Source organism: Dendrobates tinctorius, unplaced genomic scaffold (genome assembly GCF_039654945.1).
Source record: "Dendrobates tinctorius isolate UK_male_01 unplaced genomic scaffold, ASM3965494v1 ptg000031l, whole genome shotgun sequence".
Lineage (NCBI taxonomy): Eukaryota > Metazoa > Chordata > Amphibia > Anura > Dendrobatidae > Dendrobates > Dendrobates tinctorius.
In genome coordinates, this window is record NW_027361699.1 from 19049420 (window position 1) to 19077046 (window position 27627).

The window sequence follows — 27627 nt, forward strand, 5'->3', positions numbered from 1 at the left end:
CATCTCTGTATCTACAGATTGTAATGCTCTTACTGACTTGGAAACTTCTGTCTGAATTATGGACCTCAGACTATCCGAAAATGAGGGTGTCTCCTCCGCTATGGTCTTGTTAATGCACTCCTGGCATAACTTTTTGTTCCAGGCTGCTTCTACGGGACTTTTACATAAAGCACATTCTTTATTTTTTGACTTTCCTCTACATTTCTTAGGGACCTCCTATACTCCACCCCGCCAATGTATGTAAGAGGAGGAGGAGAGGGAAGAGAGGAGAAAAGAGAAAAGAGAACAGACATTAGATTACTGGACTTTCTCGAAGTTCACTCACCACTCGGACGCTTCACAGAACGGGTACCGGATCTGGAGGTTGGCTGGTCCTTTCACTGTCTCCCAACGAGACTATGGACCCCTCTTTCCTGCGGTGACGATCCGCCTGTGCGCTGCCCGAGTGGCTCACACTACTGCTGCGGCGTGTCTTTGCTTTCTCCTCTGAGCACGACCACCTCTCCTTTGCTTCCTGGCGCGGTTGCACATGCTCTGGCGAAGGGCTCTCCATTATGCTGCTTATGGCTGCAAGCAGTCACCTCCAACTCAAAATTGGTGCTGTGACGCCTGCTCGCCTTTTCTGGCGGTCTTAAATAGCACTTTTTTTTTTTTTTTTTTTTAGACCACCTGGTCTCGCACCTGCCCCGCTTGCTGTGTGGACGCGCGCGCGCGTGCCTCATGCCTCTGCGTGCCCCCCCCGGGACCGTGCACACCTTCTGCCTCTCCCAAGCCCCGCGGTGCTGTGCGCGCCGCTCTACTTCCGGGTCGCACGCAACCACTTCCGGTTCATCGGCCGTCATGCGCGCTCCCAACGCGCGCCCCTCCCGGTGCGGCCATACGAACCCGGGCCGGGTGAGCGCCTGGGCCCTGCTTGCTTCGGGGCCCCCAGACACCCCTTACCTGCGCGATGGACCCCTTCCTGGCCTGACTGCAGGTATACCCTTTTTTCCACTGAGGGGTCCGGTGTCTGGTCTTCAACAGGGAGGGTACACTGTCTGTGGCCTCCGAGGAGCCTTTCTCTGCCCGGGCACCGATGTGTCTCCTGGGCGGCATGGCCACTGTATGTCGACAGGGAGGGAACACTGCAAGTGGCCTCCCTGGACCTTCTTTATGTGCTGTCATCTTGGAGGGTCCACCGCCAAGGTACCCCGCTTCGCCTGGGCATCTGCCCTACCGGCTGTGGCCATGCCTTCGCTCAGGGGGGACATAGGCATATATGGCCCCCCGAGGCGACTACCGGTACCCGGCGTCGGGTGTAGCAAACCCATGCCTGCCATTAATCACCCGACCCAGGTCCAGGCATCCTCTTCTTCGGAATCTTCAAAGAGGCTTTCATCTTGAGGGTTCCCCGTCGAGGACAGGAAACCAACTGATGCGGAGAGAGGAGCCGCCCCTTTTATCTTGAAGGTTTCCTGTCCTCGTAGGGCGGATCCCCTCTCTCGTGGTGCCGTCATGTACCATGGAAAAAAATACATATGCGGTCAATGCAAAGGACTGGCACCTGACTTATTCCTTCTAAAAACCTTAAAAAGGACCAGGGGGACATTATTACATGTGGAGCAATGTTGATTCCTGCATCTAAATAGGAAAGAGTTCTACACAGTAAGATGTTATAGCAAACACTACACAAAAAGTAGTAACTGAAGATACTAATTTGGCATTTAAAGATGGGCTGGATGCTTTCCTCACAACAAATGGCATTGTCGGCTGTAGAAAATCTAATAATAGAGAATGTAAAAGTGCTGGAGAAAAGTTGAACTTTATGGACTTGTATCTTTTTTTCAACCTAAGTTTGTTGGGGAGAAAAATATCAGCTTTCATAAGCAGCTTCTACTCAAATCTTCAGCCTTATTATTAGCACTATTTAAGTCTTCAAACTGTGGTTAGTTATAATAAATTATAATGATTATATTGCACATAAATTGTCGCTGTAGGTCATCTCCTCCTGTATATAGTGTATATTCAAGATTCAAAGCAGCTTTATTGGCAGGACTAAATATACATTAGTTTTGCCAAAGCAAGTGTACAAAAGGGAATAGGGATAGGGACTGTAGGGATGTTGGGTATATATCTGTATATCTGTGAGTCATCTCCTCCCGTATACAGTATTTTCCTGTATGTCATTTCCCCTGTATATAGTATATACCTGTATGTAATCTCCCCTGTATATAGTATATACCTGTATGTCATTTCCCCTGTATATAGTATATACCTGTATGTCATCTCCCCTGTATATACTTTAGTATATACCTGTATATCATTTCTCCTGTATATAGTATATACCTGTATGTAATCTCCCCTGTATATAGTATATACCTGTATGTCATTTCCCCTGTATATAGTATATACCTGTATGTCATCTCCCCTGTATATACTTTAGTATATACCTGTATATCATTTCCCCTGTATATAGTACATACCTGTATGTAATTTCTCCTATATATAGTGCATACCTGTGTGTCATCTCCTCCTGCATATAGTATATACTTGTATGTCACCTCCTCCTGTATATAGTATATACCTGTATGTAATTTCCCCTGTATATAGTGCATACCTGGGTGTAATCTCCTCCTGTATATAATATATACCTGTATGTCATCTCCCCTCTATATAGTATATACTTGTATGTTTTCTCCTCCTGTATATCGTATATACCTGTATGTCATCTCCCCCTGTATATAGAATATAAATGTATGTCATCTCTCCTTGTATATAGTATACACCTGTATGTCATCTCCTGTATATAGTATATACATGTATTACATCTTCCCCTGTATATAGTATATTCCTCTATGTCATTCCCAGGTTCACTCCCGTCTGTACACAGTGGAGGCGCAGTGTCCCCGCAGCACAGAGCATTTCAGTGCGGCGGCTCTGCCCCGAGTGTAATACCATTTAGTTAGAAATTGTAAAGAAGGACTAATTTAAGGAGGCTTTACACATTGCGATATTGCTAGCAATATCACTAAAGCGTCACAGATTTTGTGACGCAGCAGCGATATTGCTAGCGATATCGCTACATGTGATACTTACCTCCGACCGCGCGAGATCGGCCTGAACCATTTCTCGTCGTTGGCTTCCTGCTGGCGCCGACGAGCGAGCCATGGACTCAGGCGGAAGACGGACACCCTCATCGCGTCTGAAAGGTAAGAGCGACCGCCGAGCATCGCTAGTGAGATCTGCCTGTGTGGCAGCTCACTAGCGACCATTTAGCACACGCTAGCGTTTTTAAACGCTCAGGAAAAGGATCCCCTTTCCAGAAATCGCGCGTCTTTTTCCGCGCGTTTTTGCGCGATTTTTGACGCGATTTTGATGCGTTTTTTGACACGCGATTTCTGGGATCATTGGGGATGGCTAAAAACGCTCAGCAATGCGGAAATTAATGAGCATGCTGCGTTTTTAGCCGCTAAGCGATTCCTGAGCGGTTAAAAACACATGCATTGGCACAGAAAGCCAAAAACGCATGCAAATTAATTGGATGCATCTTTTAAGCGTTTCTGCAGCGTCTGAGCCGGCACAAACGCTGCGGAAACGCTTAAAAAAACGCATCGTGTGCACACAGCCTTAGCGATGCACCAGGGATCCTGACCAGGTCATATCGTGGTCGGGATCGCTGGTGCATCGCTAAATGTAAAGGGGCCTTTAGAGTGACATTAGTTGTAGCTGTATAAATAAGTTTAAAGTGAACCAGGCATTGTCAGGTTGGCGCTATTAAACAGATTAAAATGATATCTGGGTTGGAGAAATCCATCTTGTTTCTTTTTTAAACTGTGTTTGAATTTTAAAGTTAATGAGATGCTTCATGCCAGACAGAGAAGTTCCTGATACTGGGCTCCCCCTGCAGTCTGTGTCAGAAAGTGGTCTGTGTCGGCATGGTAATAAATTGTGTTATTTCCAGTTTTACAGAAGGACGATAACACCATAGAAATCCTAAGAAAAATAGGCCTTAGTTACCACAACTGTCTACAAGTTAAACTGTTGCTCATAACAACCAATCACAGCTCAGCTTTAATCTTTTAACCCCATAATGACCAGAGCTTTTTCCGGTTTTGAGTTTTCCTTTTTCGCTCCCCTTCTTCCCAGAGCCATAACTTTATTTTTTGGTCAATATGGCCATGTGAGGGCTTATTGTTTGAGGAATGAGTTGTACTTTTGATCGACAACATCGGTTTTAGCATGTACTGGAAAACGGGAAAAAAAAAATCCAAGTGTGGTGAAAAAAAAAATTGCACCATTTTCCGAGACCCGTAGTGTCACCATTTTTTGTAATCTCAGGTTAGATGGGGGCTTATTTTTTGCACGCCGAGCTGATGATTTTAATAATACAACATTTGTGCTGATAAGTTCTTTTGATCGCCCGTTTTTGCATTTTAATGCAATGTCGCGGCGACTAACAAAATTCTGGCATTTCGAAAGGGGGGGGGCGATTTAAACTTGCTTTTTTATATATTTTTAAAACCATTTTTCTTTAAGTTTTCGCATGCTTCAATAGCCTCCATGGGAGGTTAGAAGCTGCCACAACTTGATCGGCTCTGCTACATAGAGGCGATTCTCAGATCGCCTCTATGTCGCAGAATTACAGCATTGCTATGAGCGCTGACCACAGGGTGGCACTCATAGCAATCCGGCATCAACAACCATAGAGGTCGTTATGCCAACGAACCGATGACCGACGAACCGATGGCCCCCGATCACGTGACGAGGGTCAGCATTGAGCGAATTTCCGGCCGGATGGTCAGGAGTGCTTGTTAAATGCCACTGTCAGAGTTTGATAGCGGCATTTAACTAGTTAATAGGCGTGGGTGGCTCACAATTCCACCCGCGCCTATTGCGGGCACGTCAGCTATTCAAAACAGATGACATGTACTGGCTTTGATGCGGGCTCACCACCGGAGCCCACATCACAGCGGGGTACTGCCAATGGACGTACTATTCCGTCCGATGGCAGAAAGGGGTTAAGACGCTTGAAGCTGCGACGATGGTCTGGTAGCAAGGCTTCAGCCTTGCTATTTGTATAAGAATTGCTCATCTGCTTTGAAGGCTGGCCACGTGGTGTCACTCATAGCAGATTGGCAATGAAAACCACAATGGTCTCCTGCAGACTCTGGGTTGTCATGCCAACCCATCAGTGTCCCGCAATCATGTGACAGGGGCGTCGATGTGCGGAGCTAGTAACGCGCTACCGGGAAGAACATGTTAAATACCGCAGTCAGAGATTTAACATGTTAACAGCCACGGGTGAATTGCGATTCCACGAGCAGTTGTTAGGGGCACATGACAGCCCATGAAATGAGCTGTCATGTGCTGGAAAATGGGGATACACAACATATGACGTATATATAAGTCATATGTCTTAACAGAGAAATATTTATCTTGAAATTATTGTCTTATTTCCCAGAAAAAGAAATGATTGAGTCTCCATTACACAAACTCTAAGCCTAAAAAAATGAAGGTATCTCGCCAATAACAGAAACTATAAAAAAAAAAAAAAATTATGCTGCGTTTTCTTTAATAAATGGATGAGAAGTATAGACTTCCTTTGGATCTTGGGCTCTCTGATCTTGTCATTACATAGTAATTACTATGAGCTTCAAATATAAACCTTGTAAGTATCAATTTAAGGAAATTAGAAAGAATATAAGGGTACTACTGCTTTCACGGATACACAGAAAATGTAAAGCTCTGCCGAGGCTGACAACCAATACTTTGTAGTTAAGAAAAGCAAAAGGTAAAAGCACAGAGAATCCTATTAATGACTATGACAGAACAATAAAAGCTGGTAGAGCAATGAGCAAGATGAAAGCAGAATATAAGCCACATTACAAGATTCACTCACAATTTCTAACAAAAGCAGAAAGATAAAGGTCAACGCAAGCAACTCTCCTCCTCTAACTTACAAAGACAGCAGATAAAGGAAAATGATGCCTCTTTGTTCAAACAATCTGAATGCAGAGGTAAAACACGAGAAATTATATCGTTATTCCTGTAATCTATGCATACATTACTTCTCCCGCATTTGTAGAAAATTAACTCACTGAAATGTGGATTATCCAGTAATCATCAAGTCCTGAAATTAAGACTTCATTTGAAAACGAAGATTCATTGCCTAAAGCAATTAAGGAAATATTCAGCTAAATCCCTGCGTTAAAGCCCAGCTTAGTTTCATCCAAGTCCCTTTTCACGTCTGGAAGATTCTGACAAGGTACTCTGGATACCCAAAGACTTTCCCAAGATAAGAAATAGTAAAATAAGTTCTCTACACACTGATAAGATCAATCCTGCCAAAGGTTATGTTAGAAATCAGTCATGTTGTAAAGCATTTGTGGTCGCCAAACTACCACCAAAGATGATGCTTTGTTGCTGCCCAAATGAAGTCCCATATAGCCATCACATTGCAAAGAAGCTAAAATGCACAGTACAGTAAACGGGACATCACTGTTCTGTTGCACCATGGAGTAGGTGCACGTTTGGCGTGGTGAGGTGGCATGTTGAACAGCCTCAGGAGACCACAGCAGCAGACCATCTGTGTGGGAGTGGAGAAGACAGCACAAGGCTTTACAGCTGGCTAAGATTGGAGCTTTCACACTAATGAACACCCCTTAAAGAGGACCTTTCACAAACTCTTTCATGTTAAACTGGACACATGATGTAAAAGGAACTGCAAAGCAGAATAAAAGTTATGTTTTTTTTATTGCAGAGATAACTGCAAATTATTTAACAAGAAAAACAAAAGTATGCAAATACATCGGGATCACCACATAAGAAAAACACAAAATTTAAGAACAATTAAAAATGCCAATAAACTAGGTGTGCTACATTAAGGCTACTGCCAAACCCCATCCGCGTAAATAGTAAACATTTACAAGGAATTTTATTGGAGATCAAATTAAATGCACATGTACGGTACACTGATAGACAACAGCCCAAAGCAACATGAGAATATGGCCAATATCAACACCATATGATCAAGAGATAGATCGCAATATAATGAGACAGTGCTCAACCAGTAACTTAATGGCATAGATGCATTTAACTCACATAATGGAAATATCAAGTAAAATACCGACACACAAAGAAATAAGAACAGTAAAGCATAAGAGACCATAAGAGTCTGAAAAGTATATGTGCAAAGCAGGATCAAACATGTAGTGAACCTGTGAATAGGGAAAAAAGTAAGATGGGAAAAGAAGACCAATGTTAGGGACAGCGGAATGCGCTAAATATAAAATAGTGCGTTCGCCGCCCGGGGTCCACCGTGCAGAGGTGTTAAACTGCTGCTATATAATAGCAAACGCACAATATGGCGGTATATCGCACACGGGTTGAACGTCACCCGGTGTGCACTGGGCGTACTCTGTTATGTTCACAGAGGCGCCTTAAGGCATAAACATAAATGCAGAGCCTGTTGACCTCACAGGTCTCAGAGGTGTGCACTAGGGTGACCGCAAAAAATCGATGTCGGAATTTTGTCCGTCTGGACCCCACAAAACGATTCCCCTTTCCAGATATTGAGATAGCCAAAATTTGAGCTCGATCAAACGACGTTAACCCGTGCCGCTCGTCGCTCAAAGTTTGAAAAAATCCAAATTGAGGTATTTTAAGATTTAGGTATTTTGCATAGTCTGTTAGACTATAAAGAATGTGACAACAACATTGCAGAAATAGCCCTGACCAAATTTTCGAACCATTTGTGGTATTTGAATGCAGAGTTGGTGGGATTATCGGTTTTTGATCCCACCATTACAGACAATGAAAAGTTGTTAATGGCTAATAAATTGCTCAGTAGCACAGATGAACCATCAGAGCACGCTAGGGTTGTAAATCCAAAAGTTAGGAAAGAAAAATTAAAAGAGGTAGGAAGTAACCGACTTTAACGACCTTCTGACAAAAGACGAAGAACAAAAGCAATATGTCCTGCAAGTTGTAAGCAAATGCCGAGCATTATATTCTGACGTTTCAAAAACTACTTTAACAAAAGCTCTAGAATAGATTAGATAACTATGTAAAATTATCAACTCATGTAGGTTAGCGTGCTCTGATGGTTCATCTGTGCTACTGAGCAATTTACTAGCCATTAACAACTTTTCATTGTCTGTAATGGTGGGATCAAAAAACGATAATCCCACCAACTCTGCATTCAAATACCACAAATGGTTCGAAAATTTGGTCAGGGCTATTTCTGCAATGTTGTTGTCACATTCTTTATAGTCTAACAGACTATGCAAAATACCTAAATCTTAAAATACCGCAATTTGGATTTTTTTCAAACTTTGAGCGACGAGCGGCACGGGTTAACGTCGTTTGATCGAGCTCAAATTTTGGCTCTCTCAATATCTGGAAAGGGGAATCGTTTTGTGGGGTCCAGACGGACAAGATTCTGACATTTTTTCCCCCCCATATGAGATCCGGTCACCCTAGTGTGCACGGTATATGGTCACAGGACTCGGGTCCAAGACACAGGGTTGGTGTCCGTCTAGACCTACCATGCGTGCGGCGTCGCTACCGTGGACGCCCCAAGTGCTGCTGACTGCAGCGCGGCAACTGAACCAGCCGCTGTACAACAATGCCCAAGAGGGGGCGCACTGTCGGACGCTAGCACTGTGTAGATGTGCAATGTGGCCTGAAGCGTGCCACTGACTGGCGCTGACTCTAAGGGTTTGTGCACACAGTGCGGTTTCTACTGCGGATCCGCAGCAGAACTGCAGGTGATGTACAGTACCATTATAGCCTATGTAAAAAAAAAAAAAAAAAACGCTGTGCACATGCTGCGGATTTTTCCGCACAGTTTTTTGTGCGGAAAAAAAAAAAAAGTAGCAGGTCACTTCTTTTGTGCGGTTTTGCTGCAGTTTTCCCACCTGCTCCATTCTACAAATCCGCAGGTGGAAAACCACACAAAAACAGCAGTAAAACTTGACCTGCGGATTTAGTAAAATCCGCACGGAAAAATCCGCGGGAGGATCCACACAGTGTGCACATAGCCTAAGACTAAGTCCCTATCCACACAGGTAATATATCAGAGGGAGGGGATCTCTGTCATTTGCAGGTACATGCATCCATCATCACACAGTAGCACGTAAGTACCTTTTGACGGCGCGCCGAGCGCAACCAAATTGCAACAGGTTGCGTTTGGTCGGCGCACCGTCAAAAGGACGCAGGCGCCGCCAAAACGCAAACTGCGCACAGCCTGCGTCCTCAGTGATAAAGATAGGGGACGCATGACGCATGCAGCGTCATGCGCCCGGAAGCAGAGCTACCGGAGAAGGCACGGCAGGGGGCGGGGCTTAGCGGCGGCCGTGCGCAGTTCGACGCTGCGGCCCTAAACGCAAATGTGAAACCGGCCTTAGGGTATGTGCACACGTTGCTTTTTTTTTTTTTTTAGCAGAATCCACAGGTCAAAATCCGCGTGTTTTTATACGGATTTTGTGTGGATTGGGCATGCATTTTTACACCTGCGTATTCCTATAATGCAATGGGTGTAAAAAACAATGCGGAATCCACACAAAGAATTGACACGCTGCGGAAAATAAGCCGCAAAGTTTCCGCACGGATTTTTCTGCAGCATGTGCACAGCACTTTTTTCCCTATAGAATAGCATTGTATTGTAAATCTTTTATGGATCTGCAGCGGCAAATCCACAACGTATGCACATACCCTTACACACATAGACCCATTCAAATGAATGGGTGTGTGCACATGTCAGTGTGTTTCTTTCTATGGACTGTGTGTCTGTGGGCAAAAACAAGCCAACATGTCTTATCAGCAGCATGGGCCATAAAACGTCCCCCACTGGTGATACACTGATAACATCCATGTGTCCGTGTGATACGTACCGGCATCTGGGAATCAGCATCCCCTGCTCGCGCAGAGATCAGGGCAAGCAGGAGACAATGTTGAGAGTTGTATTCAGCCCCCGCTGTGTACATACAATGTAAAATGAAGAGTTAAAAAAAAAAAAACATTACCTGTAGACTGTGAGCCCTCGCGGGCAGGGTCCCCTCTCCTTATGTACTTGTGTGTCCCTTGTCTTACACGTTTATTATACTTGTCTATATTTCCCCTTTTTAAATGTAAAGCGCCATGGAATAAGTGGCAATATAAATGCATAATAATGCATAATAATAATAATAATAATAATAATAATAATAATAATTATACTGACCTTAACACCTAATCACCTGAAGCCATTGTCCCCTGTAAAAAACAAACAAAAATAATACATAATTTCCCTCACCTGTCCGAAGTTGAAAGAATCCAATCCAGTGGCCTGAGAAGACAGCTCATGCTGAAGAGCAAGAGAATGACTAGCTGCAGCGAGCGTGGGCCTATGACCTCAGCGAGATCATTGTAGTACACAATGAGAAAATGAGCAAATGCCGTACAGATGGATTATGGCGCGGGGCACTATGGATGGATTCTTTCAACTTCAGACAGATACTGTTGTCTTTATTTTATTTTTATTTTTACAAGGGACAAAGGCTTCAGAGGATTTGGTGTTAAGGTGATTATAATTATCCTTCATTTTACAATCGATGTAGACAGTGGGGGCCAAATACAACTCTCATCATTGTCCCCTGCTCGCGCTGATCGCATGGATAGAAGGAAACAATGATATGAGCTGTGCTTAGCACCTGGCGCCTGTGAACAGTGCAAGCTGTATCGTCTTTTCTAAAACGCCGGTATGTGTGATACGGATGTGGCATACGGGTGGCAGACGTATACCACACGTATGAAACAAATGGACACATATCCCCGGTACATGCTTTTCCAGTACCGCAAATATCAGGCCGGTGAGGGAGGTCCAGATGTGTTTGGTCAAGGTCCTACAAAAATGCAGTCAGACACTCTGAATAATTTCAAAAGACTACAATATAACATTAATTAGAATTCAACAGATATTCTGTCATTAAAAATAAACAAGCCAAAAGAGAAAATAAAATATATATTTTAATGAGAATATCTGGTCCTAGAAGATAAACTTTGCTATCACTTTAAATAATGGAAAAAAAAGCCCAAAATGCTGAGAAGACAAAAAAAAATCATAAGATGAACAGCAGCTTGGATAAAAAATGTTCTTGCTTTCTTGCCATTTTACGTGAAAGTACAGACAAAAAAAAGTCTTTGTAATAGGTCGATAAATATCCCAAATCAATTTACAGCTAACTGCAAGCATGACTTTTTTATTGCTTTAGGAAGCAGGAATTCAGCCACATAAAAAAGCTGTAATTATTTCATGGCCTTTCATAATGTGTTTCAAGTTTTTATATATGTACAAGATGCTGGTCGACATCATCCATTACCAAACACTGAATTCAGATAGAACACGGACAGCATGCTGACCCATATTATTCAAAAACGCTGTTCAGATGGACGATTTTTATCTTGGTCCGACCATCCGTAACAAAAAATATCACAGCATGCATTTCTTCTGAAAAAAATCAGATCCCACAAGGACCATCCTAGTGATACCGGATTTTTACAGATACATTTCTTTTGTAAACCTAGAAAACTATATTTGATCATGTACATTTTTGAGTGTAAATGTATGAAAACGGATCGCACACAGACGTCACACACACACATGTAAAAAAAAAACAACAAAAAACAAATAAATGGATGGCACACAGACAAAAATCAGAGGAAAATCGTCCTAGTTTTCTGGATGAAACTCGGGCCGAGTATCAGTGTACTGAGCTCTGATTATTTATCATGCAAGAATCACAGCACAGGTGTGGAGGAGACTGAGAACTTAAATGGATATTCCCATCTCCAAGATCCTATCCCAATATATAGTAGGAATAATAATAATAATAATAATAATAATAATAATAAATAATATTAGCAAATACCTCTAATTAGAAACGTAGTACCGTTCTTTTGATTTCTCTGGACATTGAAGTACCTTTGGTATTCATGGTTATGACCACTCATAACTAGCCAACTGTCACTATATTAGTGGTCGCAACCATGGATATTTAAGGTCCTGCAATGCCTGCACATGAGGAAAGAGACATAGCAAATAAGAAGAACTATACTACATTTCTAGTTGGAGATATTTGCTATTATTATTACTACTACTACTACACCTACTACATATGGGGATAGGATATGGAAATACCCCTTTAAGTTCTCTGCCTTCTCTACTGTCTCGGTGCTCGTACATCCAACATCCAATGACATCAGAGTGCAGTCCGATGTTTCGCACGCACCCATAGACTTGTATGGGCAAGTGTGATCCGATTCTCAGATGCGCCGGCAGCATACTGCGATTATTCAGCGATGTAAAATCAGCACAATAATCGCAGCTCTGTACTCCCCCATAGTATAACACTGTGACAAGTGCCATCTGATAAAATACTGCATAGCACTCCGGATGTGTCATACGCTCGTGTGAGTGAGCCCTTACAGGTGAAACAAGTAAAAAAACACTGGTATCACTGCATCGCATATTGAGGAAACAATGAATGAGGTTATTCAGATGGAGTTTTTAATTGCAACTCAACCACAACATCTTTAGGGTTATTCACTCTCAGAGTTTAAGTTGTGTTTTAAACGGCATCTGAAAAATCAGATTTACCGCATGTTGCCAAGGTTTTATACATTTGATAATTGAGTAGCACACATGCAGTGTTTATGCAGGTTAAAGCGCAACTGTTTTCACTGCACTAAGATAACTAATTTATTAAGCGGTGTGTGCCTTTTAAAGAATTAAATGCACCTTAAGCCCCCGTCTGCGAGGTCGCTGAAGCATCACCGATTTTGTGACGCAACACCGACCTCGCCAGCGATCTCGCTACATGTGACACGCAGTGGCGGCCAGCCCCCACGCTGGAAATCGCTGATCATGCTCGAATGTCCTGGGCCATTTTTTCATCGTCGGAGTCCCGCTGGCCAGCGCGCATCGCTGTGTTTGACCCGACGAGCGACCTCGTTGGCGACGCAGAACTCAGGGACGCAGGCTGGAATAGTTCAGAAAAGCTGCTGTGTGACAAGGTGCCAACCGCCGAGGATCGCTGCTGCATCGCTGAAGAGGAGATCTGCCTGTTTGGCAGCTTACTAATGACCATTTAGCGACGCACCAGCGAGGCTTACCAGGTCATATCGTTGTTGGGATCGCTGGTGCGTCGGTAAGTGAAACGGGACCCTTACTCCAGCGACCCCGTTCATTAAGACTGGCCTGCACAACGCCAGTATTCGTGAATCAGGGCCATTGCTCTCGTTACATCGCCCAATGTAACTAAAGATGTGCTGCCAATAACGCAATACATATGGGGAAAGAAGGACCTATTCGTGATTGCTCCAACCCCATCATTCTTTGTCAGCATGTATAAAGAGATGACTGCTGTACATAGAAAAAGAAAATAGGATCTCAAGAAATTCATGAAGAAATTCAAGGTTTGGAAAGTTATGTTAATGTTCCATAATGTGAGATACGGCCTTATTTGATTGAATAAATGTAAATTTTTTGGTTCAAGAATAAATGTGGATTGTTGTTAAAGGAAAAAAAAATAAGACATCCCCTGAAAATAAGCCCTAGCCCATCTTTCGGAGCAAAAGACAATACAAGACTAGGTCTTATTTTCTGAGAAACTGGATATGGAGTCTTCATAGACTTCTCAGTAGTGTGACTGCAGCTTTACCACAAATTACTGTGGATTTGCCTCTTGATTTGTGACCGAAATACTTGTACAGATGAAACAAATATAATTATGTGAACCAGAAGCCATTCAACAGAACAGGGTGTGTTCTAGGTGTGAAAGCAGACAGTGCAGCTGTCTGTTTGGCCAGTGTCCAATGTCTTTGACAGAGTTTCGGCTTCAAGTCAAGCGTTCCACCTAATGTTGAACTATGGCTCAGGCTAGCTATAGCTTTTTTGTAGTATGACTTTCTTAGAAGCACTATTGGCAAGCCTTGATGATTGAAAAATGTAGATTATACAAAATTACTCATAATTCCCCATCATGTAGAATATCCACATTGAATTAGGCCAATCCACGTGTGGCCAAGAGACGCAGAGTCCGATTGTTAATTCTGTCAATTTTTTTGTAAATGCAGATTGCGCAGTAAGATGTAATGCATTTCCACTGAGGATTTTGTTGCAGAAAGTTCTGCAACTGTTCCATCCATCTGAAAAGGACCCCATTCAGATGGATGGAAACAATTTTCAGACACACAAATTTCTGTAACAATCTGCAGCAAGAGAATTCACTCTAAGGCTATGTTCAGAGGGCACGTTTTTTGCTGCTTTTTATGCTAATTTTTAGCTGCGTTTTACCGTACCAGGAAAGCCTATGAGATTTCAGAAATCCCACGCACACAGCTTGTTTTTTTTTTGTCTGCAATTTGCCCCAGCTTCTTTCCTGCAAAAAAAAAAAAGAAAAAAAAAAGCTGCAAAAACATGCAGTGTGAACTTAGTCTTAGAGTGTGGATTTCGACTGCAAACAATCAGAGTCGAATGCAGATGGATTTCATGCAAATTTTAGTTCAGAATCGGTGAAATTTTGTGAAGTTACATGCCCTTTGATGAGGCTGTTAACGGGTGCGGCTGAACCTCTGATATAAATTGGTTGACACCGCTTTATAGACAACGCACAATGGGTACTGAAATGGTCATGCATGGACGCCTCCTCCTTTTCACCTTGCTTTTTTAGACTTGTACAATGGTGAACAATAGCCACAAAGAGCTGTTTTTCAGGATGAACGTGCTGCATGCCGACCCTTCTTGGCTCTTTTCACCTTTCGTCACTTCAATTAGAATTGCTTCCTGTTGCTTGTTGAATTCTGGATGGATTAGGGAGCATTGTGGTGAGCACTAATTTTAGACCGTGGTAAACTTGTCGCCTACACGGCTAAATTTTCATTTCGATGCAAACTATGCCATGATATTAATCAAGTCATTTTATTTGTATATAGCAATCAGAATGAAACCCACTTCTCCTTGAAGCCCCTCAAGGCATGAAAAGATTATATCGATATGGATCACAGGCTGCCGCTCCTTTCTGGGAGAGATGCTTAACAGCAAACTGAGCTACGTGAGGCAGAACTACTGGGCTGAGATTAGAAATGGAGGGTTTCTTCACATAAATTACATCCTAAAATGCAGGTATTAGGTAGGTGACGGATGAGCAGATGAAGATTCACACTGAGTAAATTAATTACAAACTCGGTGATAAACAGAATTGAAACTTGAGCCAAGGATAATGAAATGACATGCCTTTTTTCTTCTTCCCTTGTGTTCCTCTTGTGCTGAAAGAAGATTATTTTCCAGAAAGAAGTGTAGGGCGATCACATTAGCAGCAGCAATAACCATCATACATGAAAATATCAAGCAAAATGTATCAGTGAGTTGTCTGCCATGGTATTAGAAAAAGCAGCAGCAGCAAAACGTGAGACTTCCATGTTACAAACGTCATTACAGGCTGCAAATGAGATGCCTTTATTTCTAAAAGATGTGCTTCACTCGGCAGCCGAGTCCATGCTGTCTGCCTGCTATATCCTATCATAGGACCTGGTTTTGTCCACGAGGCAAGGAGCCAGCTGTTATGAAGAGCAACATTAGATCCAAGGCATTATTCACAGGTTAAAGTTTATGCTCCCTGTTTTTTTTTTTGTTTTTTTTTGTAAAAACTACAGCAAAAAAAAAAAAGCCCAACTAAATCGCACTGTGTGAACAAGCCTAAATCCTAATTATTATGAGGAGCTCTTCAAGGGAATGACCTCAAAACAAAACCACTATTTCCACTGCTGATCTTCTCACTTTGGTATTTAGGCTGGATTCACAAAAATCATTTGCATCAGTCTCAGTTTTCTTGACTCAACAGATGCCAAAATCTATGCAGAAATGCTGCGGTTGTCATCAAGCTTGCTCCAATGGCACTGAACCTAACCAGAAGCTGAAAAAGCATTGCATCATATGTTGTGGTCTGGCCACCGGACCATCATGTGGACCTGCTGACCACAACAACTTGTGCTGGACAGATGGAAACATTCTCATGGAGCATAAAAGGATCAGTTCCCACATTAGATTCCAATGGGCTGGATAGAAAATACAATGGAAGGTCAGTTACAGGCGCTTCTCACAAAATTACAATATCACCAAAAAGTTAATATGATCAAGTTCTTCAATACAAAAAGTGAAACTCATTATATGGAGTCATTACAGAGTGATCTATTTCAAGTGTTTACTTCTGTTAATGTTGATGGAAAAAGTGTGGTAGAAAAAGGTGCACAAGCAAAAGGGATAATCGCAGCCTTGAAAGGATTGTTAAGAAAAGGCCATTCAAAAATTTGGGGGAGATTCAGAGTCTGGCCTAAGCTATATATGTGTTTGTAGGTAGTATTTCAGTGCCCAGTAAAATGCTTGGCAGATATGGATGTATGGTTTGTATTTAGCAGGGAACGAGAACTTTCTTACCAGGTTTTTGTGTATTTCTGTACTGTAATTGCAATCAACTGATTAGTGTGTTAAGTACCAAGAGTTCTGTACTAAAGCGTATTTCTGCATGAAGCTTAAAATTGTCACATTTAAATGAAAACTGAAAATCTCATCGAAGGCTAAAATTACACGTAAAATGTTAAAAGGAGAACCTTTCTGCCAGAACCTATAGTTTGATATAAAAAAAGCTCCATTAAAGCATGTGAACTGCCATTAAAGTTTGCTCTACTATAAGGGAGATGTTCACATTCTCACTGGTCTCCGAAGCCATTTATCATGGAAGTCATTTTGGTAGGTTGTAGTGCTGTGTGGGAGTAATAAAGTCAGAAGTAGCGGTAGTCCTAACCTTTATTGCCGTGACTACTCCGTCAACTACTGAGCTGCAGCTGAAATTTCACACCGTGGCCCCGATTCATCATTTGCATCACTTTGGCGCAAAGTGCAAAAATGGACTTTCTACCTGTCTTGAACTGACGTTGCACATTGGCACCAAAAGTCATAAAAATTGTGTCGAAACAGGGACTAGGGACGTACTTAAAAATACACCAGGAATTAAGTTGTGCCAAATTCACCCGACTTTTTTTTTTTTTTTTTTTAAAAGTTGCAATCAATAAATCAAGCAAAAACATCTGGAATTGCTGGACACTGCCCATAAAGAGGAAAGCAAAAAACTACAAGCGGGAACAAGTAAAAACATGACAAAAAGGCGCAAATGTATATAGACAAAAAAAACAAGTGCAAAGGCAAGGAGGAATTGGGGCCTAAGGTGTGAATAAACCCAAACATTTTTTTTTTTTTACAATGCACATGCTCCTGATTTAACTGGTTCAACAACAAACTGCTTGACTCAATTTATTCCCTAAGGGTGCATTCATGTAGAACATTCAATAGAGTTTTTATGCTGCAATTTCACAAAAAATACACAATTGCCACAATACCCCAATTTTACTGAAAAGAATGAATTCCCTCTTCAGGGGTTACGCCATTTTAAACATTAATGGGTCTCGGTTTATGTTGAGAAAGGTACATCAGTGGCAACGTGGCCCCATTATGTGCGGTTCTCCACATTCATTTGTACAGAAGCTCAGAGAATTGCCAAGTGCACTTGCTTGGCAGTTTTCAAGGCATCCAAGAATCTGCCATGCACTTTGCTTCGAATAAATTACTAAAATGGTGCAATTCCCTGCCCAGTCCTTACATCTGAAGATCTCGGGTGTATTCTTTTACATCAAACATCCCACAATGCCAGGTTAATAGTGGCTACATGGCTGGAATAGTGTCTCTCCAGTGAGGTCACCTTCAGTTTCATGGTCCCCATCAAGACATTACTGATATATTAGGGCCAGATTCAGCTTCTCCTAACGCTAATCAGAGAAACTAACAGGACACAGATGCTAGATGGATTGCATCCTTGTGCCGTCTAGTCGTTTTTCTCTGACCCATTCACTTGAAGGGGCAAGTTTAATCTGCAAACCAGCATGTAAAAAATCAAATGAATGAATAAAGTGCATGGCTTTGTTCACATGTTGGTAGTGAAGTGTATATTTTAAGATAGAAAATTACACTAGAAGTGTACATTTTAAGCAACAGGATTTGTCTCCAGAAAACAGTAAAAAGAAGAATTTGTACCTGTCTGGGTTCCAGATGGGCACAGGAACAGCTTATCTGTCAGTTTATTGATTTTACTAAATAAATGCATTTCCAAGAAGATCTGAGATCTCTGCACACTACAGCAGGAATGACATAAGTTGCACGTGGGAACACAATCCATTCTCATTACATGCTAGTAATGTCATATTTCACACGGAAAACAAAAGAATTACCTTCATCACTTGTTGTCTGCTGTTTAACAACTGTCATTAGCGATCTCGAGGGCGGTTTGCCAAGTGGAAGTCTCCAACTTTTTGCCCTTTGGGGTCTTTGCCCATTGGTTTCAGGCCAACCCTAGATCAAAAATAGGCAGAGTTATTTTCAGCTAAAAAGATAAATAATGCCACAAGTACTATGATATAAATGTATACAATTCAAGGGAAAATCAATAGTAAAAAAGTGACAAAATACAGACCATTCATTGGCTAATGTCTCAAAAAAAAAAAAAATAAATAAAAGAAAGATTGTGAGGAGAGATCCTACTGAAATCAAATGACATAGTGAACTGCTAAAACAAGGGTAATTTCTAGGAAACCTTCGATCATTACGAACATGAAGTACTAGCAGAGATTGGAATAAAATTTCACCCCCTGGCTATACCGTGAATTTAGATTTGCCTTGGGCCGTTTGCTTTTGTTGCAGGGAATAGCTTTGAAGGCAGTAGTACTAGTTGTCAATAACAAATATATCTATATATCTATCGCTCAAAGGGAAGCATATGGCTAGTACAGTGACTACCACAGGAGCTGCCAGTCAATCAAAACCTGAATGTTAAAACATCCTAGCAGAAATAAGTTACCAATAACAATACCCAATGAAAAAAAATAAAGAAAGAAAGCCTCCTAGTCAGATTTCAAAACATGTAACTGCCAGAATCTCTTTACTGATCAGCATCTTCATCACCATTTCAGTAAATAAGTTGCATACATGAGTCCTGTGAGGCTGTGTGCACACGCTGCGGATTCATCTGCGTGGATTTTGTAAAATCCGCAGGTGAAACTGCAGGTCAAAATACCAGCAGTTTTACCTGCGGATTGCTCTGCGGTTTTGCCCTGCGGTTTTTCATCTCCTCAATGGAGGAGATGGTAAACCGCAGCGGAATCCGCAGAAAGAATTGACATGTCAATTCTTCCTGCGGATTGAAAACCGCAGATAATCCGCGCGGAAAATTCTGCACCATCTGCACTGTGGTTTTTGAAAAAAAAAACAAAACCGCTGCGGAACCCCAACAAAATCCGCAGCGTGTGCACACAGCCTAAGATTTATTGTTAGTTCATTATGCTCAGATTATGTATAGCTATTGTAAACTTAACCCCTTAATGACCGGAGCTTTTTTCGGTTTTGAGCTTTTGTTTTTTGCTCCCCTTCTTCCCAGAGCCATAACTTATTATTTTTACATCGATATGGCCATGTGAGCGCTTAATTTTTGCAGGATGAGTCGTACTTTTGAATGACATAATTGGTTTTAGCATGACGTGTACTCGAAAACGGGAAAAAAAATTGCAAGTGCGGTGAAATTGCAAAAAAAGTGCAATCCCACACTTGTTTTGTTTGGCTTTCTTGCTAGGTTCACTAAATGCTAAAACTTACCTGCTATTATGATTCTTCAGGTCATTACGAGATCATGGACACCAAACATGTCTAGGTCCTTTTTTATTTAAGTGGTGAAAAAAATACCAACGTTTGTTTAACAATAAAAAAGAAAATTCCGCCATTTTCAGAAACCCATAGTGTCTTCATTTTTCATGATCTCGGGTTGGGTGAGGGCTTATTTTTTGCGTGCTGACCTGACATTTTTAATGATACCATGTTGGTGCAGATACAATCCTTGGATCGTCCGTAATTATATTTTAATGCAATGCTGCCGTGACCAAAAAAACGTAATTCTGGCGTTTCACTTTATTTCTCAATACACCGTTTAGCGATTGGCTTAATTCTTTTTTCATATTGATAGATTGGGTGATTCTGAACGCGGCGATACCAATATATGTGTATGTTCGATTTTTTTTATTACAATATTTTTTGATTACAATACATAACTCACTAATTATCAGTGATTCCTTCCCTCACTGTCCCAGGCTGCTGGCAGTGATGGGGCTCGGGCTGGCAGTGACGGGGCTCGGCTGCTGGCAGCAGTGAGAACAGACTGTGTGATGGAGAGAGCACAGAGGGGAGAAGAGAGCACAGGGGAAGAGCACACATGTAGATTGTGCTGCTTTCACAAATACAGGATCACTGCTGTGTTCTTTCCAAAGCTGGAATGATGATAAAGATGAGTGCTGGTGCAGTTTACTGACAGCCAATGAGTGGGCAGTGGGTGGTGCTGGTCACTGGAGCTTGGTGGAGCTTCACACATACACTGCACCAAATCTGCTGCTGTGTGAAGACATCAGTGACACAGAGCTGTCTCATTCACACAGCAGAGGCTTTGTCACAGAACAGATTACCATCAGTGACTGCCATCCCCTGTGCAGATTAGAAGCTGCAGACCCCCATCACTGGCCATCACACAGTCTGTTCTCACTGCTGCCAGCAGCCGAGCCCCATCACTGCCAGCAGCCTGGGACAATGAGGGAAGGAATCACTGATGAGTTATGTATTGTAATCATGGAGTGGCCCAGAATACAGGACGATTTTCCCTCCTCACTAGAGTTTCACTTTCCATAGATCACTGTTCAGTGTGTGTCTGGGGGAGGAGCAGCTAGGTGGTTCTGCTCTCTGCACAGAGGCTGCTAGAGGGGGAGGATTTGTTACTGTGTGAGGAGGGCTTGTTTATGTGGACGGGGAGGGCCTGTTGCTATGGAGGGTGGGGTTGTTGCTATAGAGGGCAGGCTTTTAGTAGAGTAGGAGGAAACGACCAGTTCTCATTTCAATGCCAGAACACCCCCCCTTGGCGTTCTGCTCAGAAGCAAGAGAGTGATATCTAGAAAACCCTGCAAACTGGTGAAAGAAGGTAAATTACTTATTGTCACCATTCTGCAGCCCAGATATGTACTGAGATTATGTGAAAAGCCTGGACAACCCCTTTAATTCAAATTAATTTTGGGCTATTCCTAGCACTTGTTTGGCCATTCAGCTTGTCCTATTGCAAGAGGATTGTGAAGACCACAGCAGGGTTTTTTATACTTTCCCTTCTTAAATAAAATTTGGTTCAGGTGATCACCTAATCAGAAGCAGATTACGTAGAATGAGGTGTACTCTGGTTGGAATTCAGCTGACACTGGAATGGAATGGCTGTCAGACATGTAGAGATGGTGATTTTTAGAGAACTATGCAGTGGTCTCCTAATTAATTCTTGTCAGCGTTGTATGTATTGAGTATAACTAATATATATATATATATATATATATATATATATATATATATATATATATATATATATTATATAAAATTTTTATGCAGCAGAATTGCTGACTTGCTATGAGTGCCGACAACCGGGTGGCGCTCACAGCAATCCGGCAATGACAACCAATGTCAGCAATGTCTCTGGTTGTCATGCCAACCCATCGGTGACCCACGATCACGTGACGGGGGGGGGGGGTCACCAATAGGCGGATTTCCGGCGGACACCGCCGGAGCCCGCATCAAAGGGAGGTTTCTCCGACATCAGCATATTATTACGCCCGATGTCGGAAAGGGGTTAATGATTTGCACTCACTTCAGTATATTCGAATAGACAGCTGAATGTATGGAATGATAAAAGTAAACACAGCACACACAAAATGTAGGTATATGATACCCATAAAATCACCTAGTATATGATCCAGAATGGCATTAAATCATAATAAAAAAAGATCTGATGTCAAACTGCCTCCAGTATTAGTAATTAAGTTTACAGTTAATGTGCCACCTAGTGTCTCCAAGAATGAGATAAAATGGAGTCCCAGATATAATGCAAACTGCAGCCTGACCTAGGCGTGTGTCAGTACAGGCTGCAGACTGAAGACGTATAACTCCCGAGAATTTTGCCTCAACTGACAAGTGCTGTATCATACATACCCCCCATTGGTGGCCAGGAGCATGACTGTGATATGTGAGGAAATATGTTTCAACACCAGCTTCACCCTCCTCCTGTCAGTATCAGCTTTATAGCAGTGCACAGAGATGGACTGTGCCAAAATGAAAAACAAACATTGAGGAGGATTAAGCCGGAGATAACCCCCTTTCTGCTTAGCAAGGAATAAATATATTACTTCACATACATCAGTCACAGTCGACAGAGGTGTGTGTTACAGCTAGTCAGTTGAGACACAAGTCTTGGCAACTATACAGGTTCAGTCTCTAGCCTGTACTTACATGTGACTAGGACAGGCTGCAGTTTCTATTATATCAGGGACGCCATTTTCTCATTCTCAGAGAAATGGAAAATATAGGAACATACCTAGCAATGGAGAACACAAAATATGCATGCAATATTTAAATTTTGGGTGTGGCAGAAACATCAGACCAAAATGTCCCTGACTGAGAGAACAAAGACTATTGTATAGTTTCAATATTTGGCGAATATAATTATAATATATATATATCTCTCTATCTCTCTATCTCTGCCACTTGAATAATGCAAAAAATGTCCTTACATTGCAGAAAAGGCAGGTCTGATTTATATCACATTGGAGGAAGAATCATGATGTACATAACACCTCTATACACATGACAGGTAGGCTGTCATACATGATGCTCACTGTACCCAGTGATTTATGCTGATAGTTGTTAATTTTACAAGTACAGCAGACAGGCTGTCAAGGCTGTACAATCAAATCCATCTTGGTTTATAATGATTAATGCGCTGCCCGATTCAGTAAACGAGCAAGTATAATACATTAATGAGGCTAGAGCTCTTACAGCTAAAGATCTGCTAACAGCTGCTCAATAGGACTGGGCACAAATAAATACAATGAAATGATCAGTGCTTACACACAAATTGGGCTTTTCACAGGAAGAATGGTCATCGTTTATCAAGCTAGGAACTTCACCAGGTTCCAGGCCACATTCAGCAACCTCGAGGTCACTGTCATCCTCCTCTTCACCACCGCTTGAGAAGCTGCTAATCTCTTCTTTCTCAAACGGTTCAGCTTCTAAAAGATGATACGCTTTTGTCTCCTGATTGGGTGCATTCTGGTCTTCCAATGAATCGGTGCTGTCTTCTACTTTAACTGGAGTAGGCTGGGCAAGAAAACCGCATAACTCTGCCAGACCCGAAGCGGCCAAACTAAGGTCATGGTTATCTATTTCTTCTGGTGTTGGGTCTTGATCCAAAGGCAATGGAATATAACCTGCACACCAAAAGAAAGAAGTTTATTAATTTTTCACAATCGATTTATGAAATACAGATGTGGGCTTTTATCGTGGTTAACTGCAAAATCAGCACATGCACATACTATAATGGAAAGCTGAAATATTCTGAGAAGATTTGGAGAATTGGAAAAGGTCACTTTTCGTAATTCAGAGCATAATCTTGTAAATCCAGTACAGGAGACTTCAATGCTTAAAATATAGTAATGTGGAAGTATATACAAGCACACTTAAAGGGGTATCCCATCTAGACGATCCTATCCGAATATGTAGTGGCAAATTCCTCCAATTAGAAACGTAGTATAGTTTTTCTGATTCGCTATGTCTATCTCCACATGTGCAGAAATTGCAGGACCTTAGGTATCCATGGTTATAACCACTAAAAACCAGATAATTGTCACTATATCAATGGTCATAACCATGGACACCTAAGGTCCTGCAATTCCTGCACATGAGGAAAGAGTCATCAAGAATCAGAAGAACTATACTACATTTTTAATTGGAAGTATTTGCCAACATTATTATTACTACACCTACTATATATTGGGATTAGCTCTTGGAGATGGGAATACCCCTTTAAGTGCAAGTCTCTGTACAATTCTCCTCACTATCTTGTTTTGCTACACAGGAACCAAATATCAGCCATATAAAACTGTTTAGGGTTGTAACTATTTTCTGAAAAGCCTGGAAGCTACATAAAACTGCACTTTTAGGACTCATTCACACATCAGTTTTTCATGGATAGCTGGATAGCCCTTGTATCTGTGTTAGTCTATGGGGCAGTTCACATGTGAACTGATGAAACTTGGATGAAAGTCTGATCAAACAGATCCAAATCACTGATGACACTCTGTCCAATTTTCTTTTCATATGAGAAAATCACGGACGTCTGAATGTGGCCTTATACAAAATAACACTGACCTCTTGCCTACCAATGGACGTAATAAAAGCAAGGTCTTTCCTGCATACGACATGATCACCAATCGACTTTATGCCAGTACAGCGTTACAGTGAAAAATTACAGTACAACAGGGTCCCAAGCACTACTAGGAAAGTAAAATGATGGCCAATATGAATTACAGGGGTATTCCAGTTTTTGTGTTTCATTCTTTATAGATTAGGCCAATATACACATTTCCAAAGTTCGTGTACTTAAAATCCTTCTGACAAATCTTTTAACCCCTATTGCATGGCCCTTTTTGGTCCATTGTATGGCATTTATAGAGTAAAACATAATATAGTGCATTAACAAAAAATAATGTGAAAATAAAAAGCGGAATACACCTTTAATTGTCTAGCTTATAATGCAGTTATAACATGTAGAACGAAAATGTAAATGCATTTTCATCCTTTAGTTATAGTTACAGGAGCAAAGTGCCAACAACAAGTAGACTTGGGGTAGAACAGCCCAGATATTTGTGCCAATTATGTTGGAGGTGTGGGGTTCTGTAAATTCTACAGGATATAAGCAGAGTTAGGCCTCTTTTACACTTCAGTCTTGACGTCAGTTGAAACCCGCCTTTTTTTGAAAAAAAACGGATACGTCATTTTTTTAGCGGAATCCGTTATTTTCTCAAAGACTTGCATTAGCGACGGATTGCGACGGATGGCTGTCCGTTTCATCTGTCGAAATTTCAGCGTCCGTCGTCTGGAGTAGACGGACATAGTAATGTTTTTTGTCAACGTCGAAAAGTTGGACAGCGACGGATCCGTCGTTGGCTATAATGGAAGCCTATGGGCGCAGGATTCGTCGCTGTCTGTCAAAAACGGAATCCAGTGACGAATTTTTGAAACGGAGCATGCCCGGAAGATTTTCGTTGTCTTTATTTTAACCCCCACGGCTGCATTTTCCATTCTGGAATAAAAAAAATTCTCTCTCTCCCCCTTTAAAATTCATACAACTCCTGCTTCGACGGATCCGTCAAAAAAACGGATCAGGTGCATCAGTTTTTTGTAATCTGCACAGGATCCACTTCCACTGATTGTGACTGAAACAAAAAGACTGAAGTATGAAAGAGGTCTTACCTCCCACACACTCAGACACACAAGTCACACAGGGTTTCTAGCACTAGTATCAGATAAGCGTGCAATTTGCGTGTCTCTGAGTTCCTGATCATCAAGCATCTGATGCACAAGCAGTGACTTTACAAACAGGGACCCCTTTAGGACATGTTTGTGTGCTCAGTGATTGGCTCCAGTGGTGATGTAAGCAGTCAACGTGACGTCACTGATGTACTAAAGCACTGAGAGCGGAGCAGCGGCAGAGAGCTGGCATTGGACTCGGGGAAGACGAGAGCAGTCTGATTTTGTTATTCTACATGACAAGCGACACTTGGGGTCCACTTGGCTGCTTACATGCTGTTTACAACCTAATTTTGCAATGGAAACAAGGCAATCACTGGACTTCAAGGTTTGCCACACAAAACACAAGGGTGAACACAGTACCTTTAACTACCGACAACTTAGCAAAGAAACATAATCAGTCCTTATTTCACCTGGAGCCTGGATATTCTTCAGTAAGCTGTGATCCAGATGCACTTCTCTACTGTTCTTCTCCTTTCCCGAGGGCTCCTCTTTGTTTACTAGCACTGCATTTTCTGTGGGTTTTTCATTGACCTTGAAATCATCTGTAGCAGCTTCAGTAGCTATGATTTCTGCCCCGACTACTATGGCTGATACTTTCTTGTCCTCCTGTTTCCTAAGCCTCTTAGAACGAGATGTGGCATACTGAAGGCTGTAATGGAAGATACTGCTGTCAGATTAGAATGTCTGGCGTGGATAAGATAAAACGGTTTCTAATATAAACGCCTTTCACCTTAATAAAAAAAAGCACAAAAATGTCATTTTTTTGTGTGCCGATAGTGTTTAGAATTTATTATGTTACAGATCACAGTTTGATTCGGAGACTCACTAAGCCTCTATCAAAGTTCCTCAAGTTCTCAAAAAAGGTTGGGATAAATAACCTTTGGGACTTTGCGTGACAAAGGTGAGCATGAATATAATCAAAGAAAAATGAGATCAGGACTCGGAAGGCTTGTCAATCAGAGCTGAAGGTTATTACAAGAAAAGGAGAAAAACTCCTAAATCCAATTTAATGTCATTATGAGCTCACCATTTTAGTTAAATGGAAAAAAAAAATGACTTCTTGGAGGAAAAGGTGCAAAACAACAAAATAACCCATTTTCACCTGATAAATCCAGGGCCACCAAGTTGTTTCCAGATGCAGCAGAGACGATTTGCTTCACTACCCATGTGACTGCCATAGCCAACTGGCCTCAGCAGTCATACATTTTAGCATTAGATCTTTTTTTTCAACACCACACTGGATCTAATCATCAGAAGAAAAATTCAGTAGCTCAACATCTCATGACTAGCCTCAAAAGGCTACAACTGACTCCTTAAAAGATCTAGGGAATAATTATACAATTCCTTAAAGGGAGTCATTCACCCCTAAAATGCATTTCCAATTATACAGTGTTGGGGATTTAGCCCCTATAACAACCATACTAGCACTGTGCCTGAGAAAATTGCTTTTAATTCATATGCCAATGAGGAGGCTTCAGTGCACACTTGGCATGGTCAAGTGTTTGGTGCAAAATTACGCCTCCTCATGTGCATATTGGGGCCTGCCCTCTGCTTCTGACTGACAGGGCTCACTACCTAAAGCGAGAACGATCTGAATGCTGCTGGCTTCTGTGCATTCTCCTCCTAATTTCCTTTCTTCTGATGCCGCTCACTGCATTTCTAGGTGTATTAAGGTAGTGAGCGCAATCAGAAGAAACAAAACTGTGAGGACAACACACCCGGCCACTGCGTGCACGGGTGGCTGAACACATGCTAGTAGAATAGTGGTCGCTCTGGGATGCAAGCACTTTCAATCAGAAGAGAGGGGAAAAAAAAAAAAACAATATGCAACCGTGCACTAAACTCTTAGCCACACTAAGGGTGCACCAAAGACTTCTGATTAAGGGTAATGTACCACTAACATGTACAGTGCTCGTATACAACACTTTATAGCCCATTTAAAATGCGTTCTGGGTTTTATTTTTTAGTTATTTTTAAATTATATAAGTAATCCATTGTATAAAAAAAAAAGAGGGACGTTTCACAAAAGTCTCATCTTATACAGATTGTGGATAGATGAAGTACCGTATACAATCAAGTAAAGGTTATAGCTGCAGTACTATAGTACAGCAAATAAGTTGCTTGTG

The 27627-nt window shown here is 41.8% G+C and overlaps 1 protein-coding gene across 3 annotated transcripts in view; it reads right to left on the minus strand.

Annotated features, from left to right (window-relative positions):
- The window catches only part of KDM4C (lysine demethylase 4C), a 565453-nt gene that overhangs the window by 172038 nt on the left and 365788 nt on the right, over positions 1-27627 (minus strand). For 2 of the 3 annotated variants that reach the window (XM_073572230.1, XM_073572231.1), the window contains exons 10-12: positions 25912-26150; positions 23039-23397; positions 18298-18418 (exon numbers count right to left, since the gene is read on the minus strand). In XM_073572230.1, the coding sequence (XP_073428331.1) occupies positions 18298-18418; positions 23039-23397; positions 25912-26150 (719 nt within the window). Of the gene's footprint in view, positions 1-14533; positions 16075-18297; positions 18419-23038; positions 23398-25911; positions 26151-27627 lie in introns of those variants that run through there. The other variant, XM_073572232.1, reaches the window with a different exon arrangement.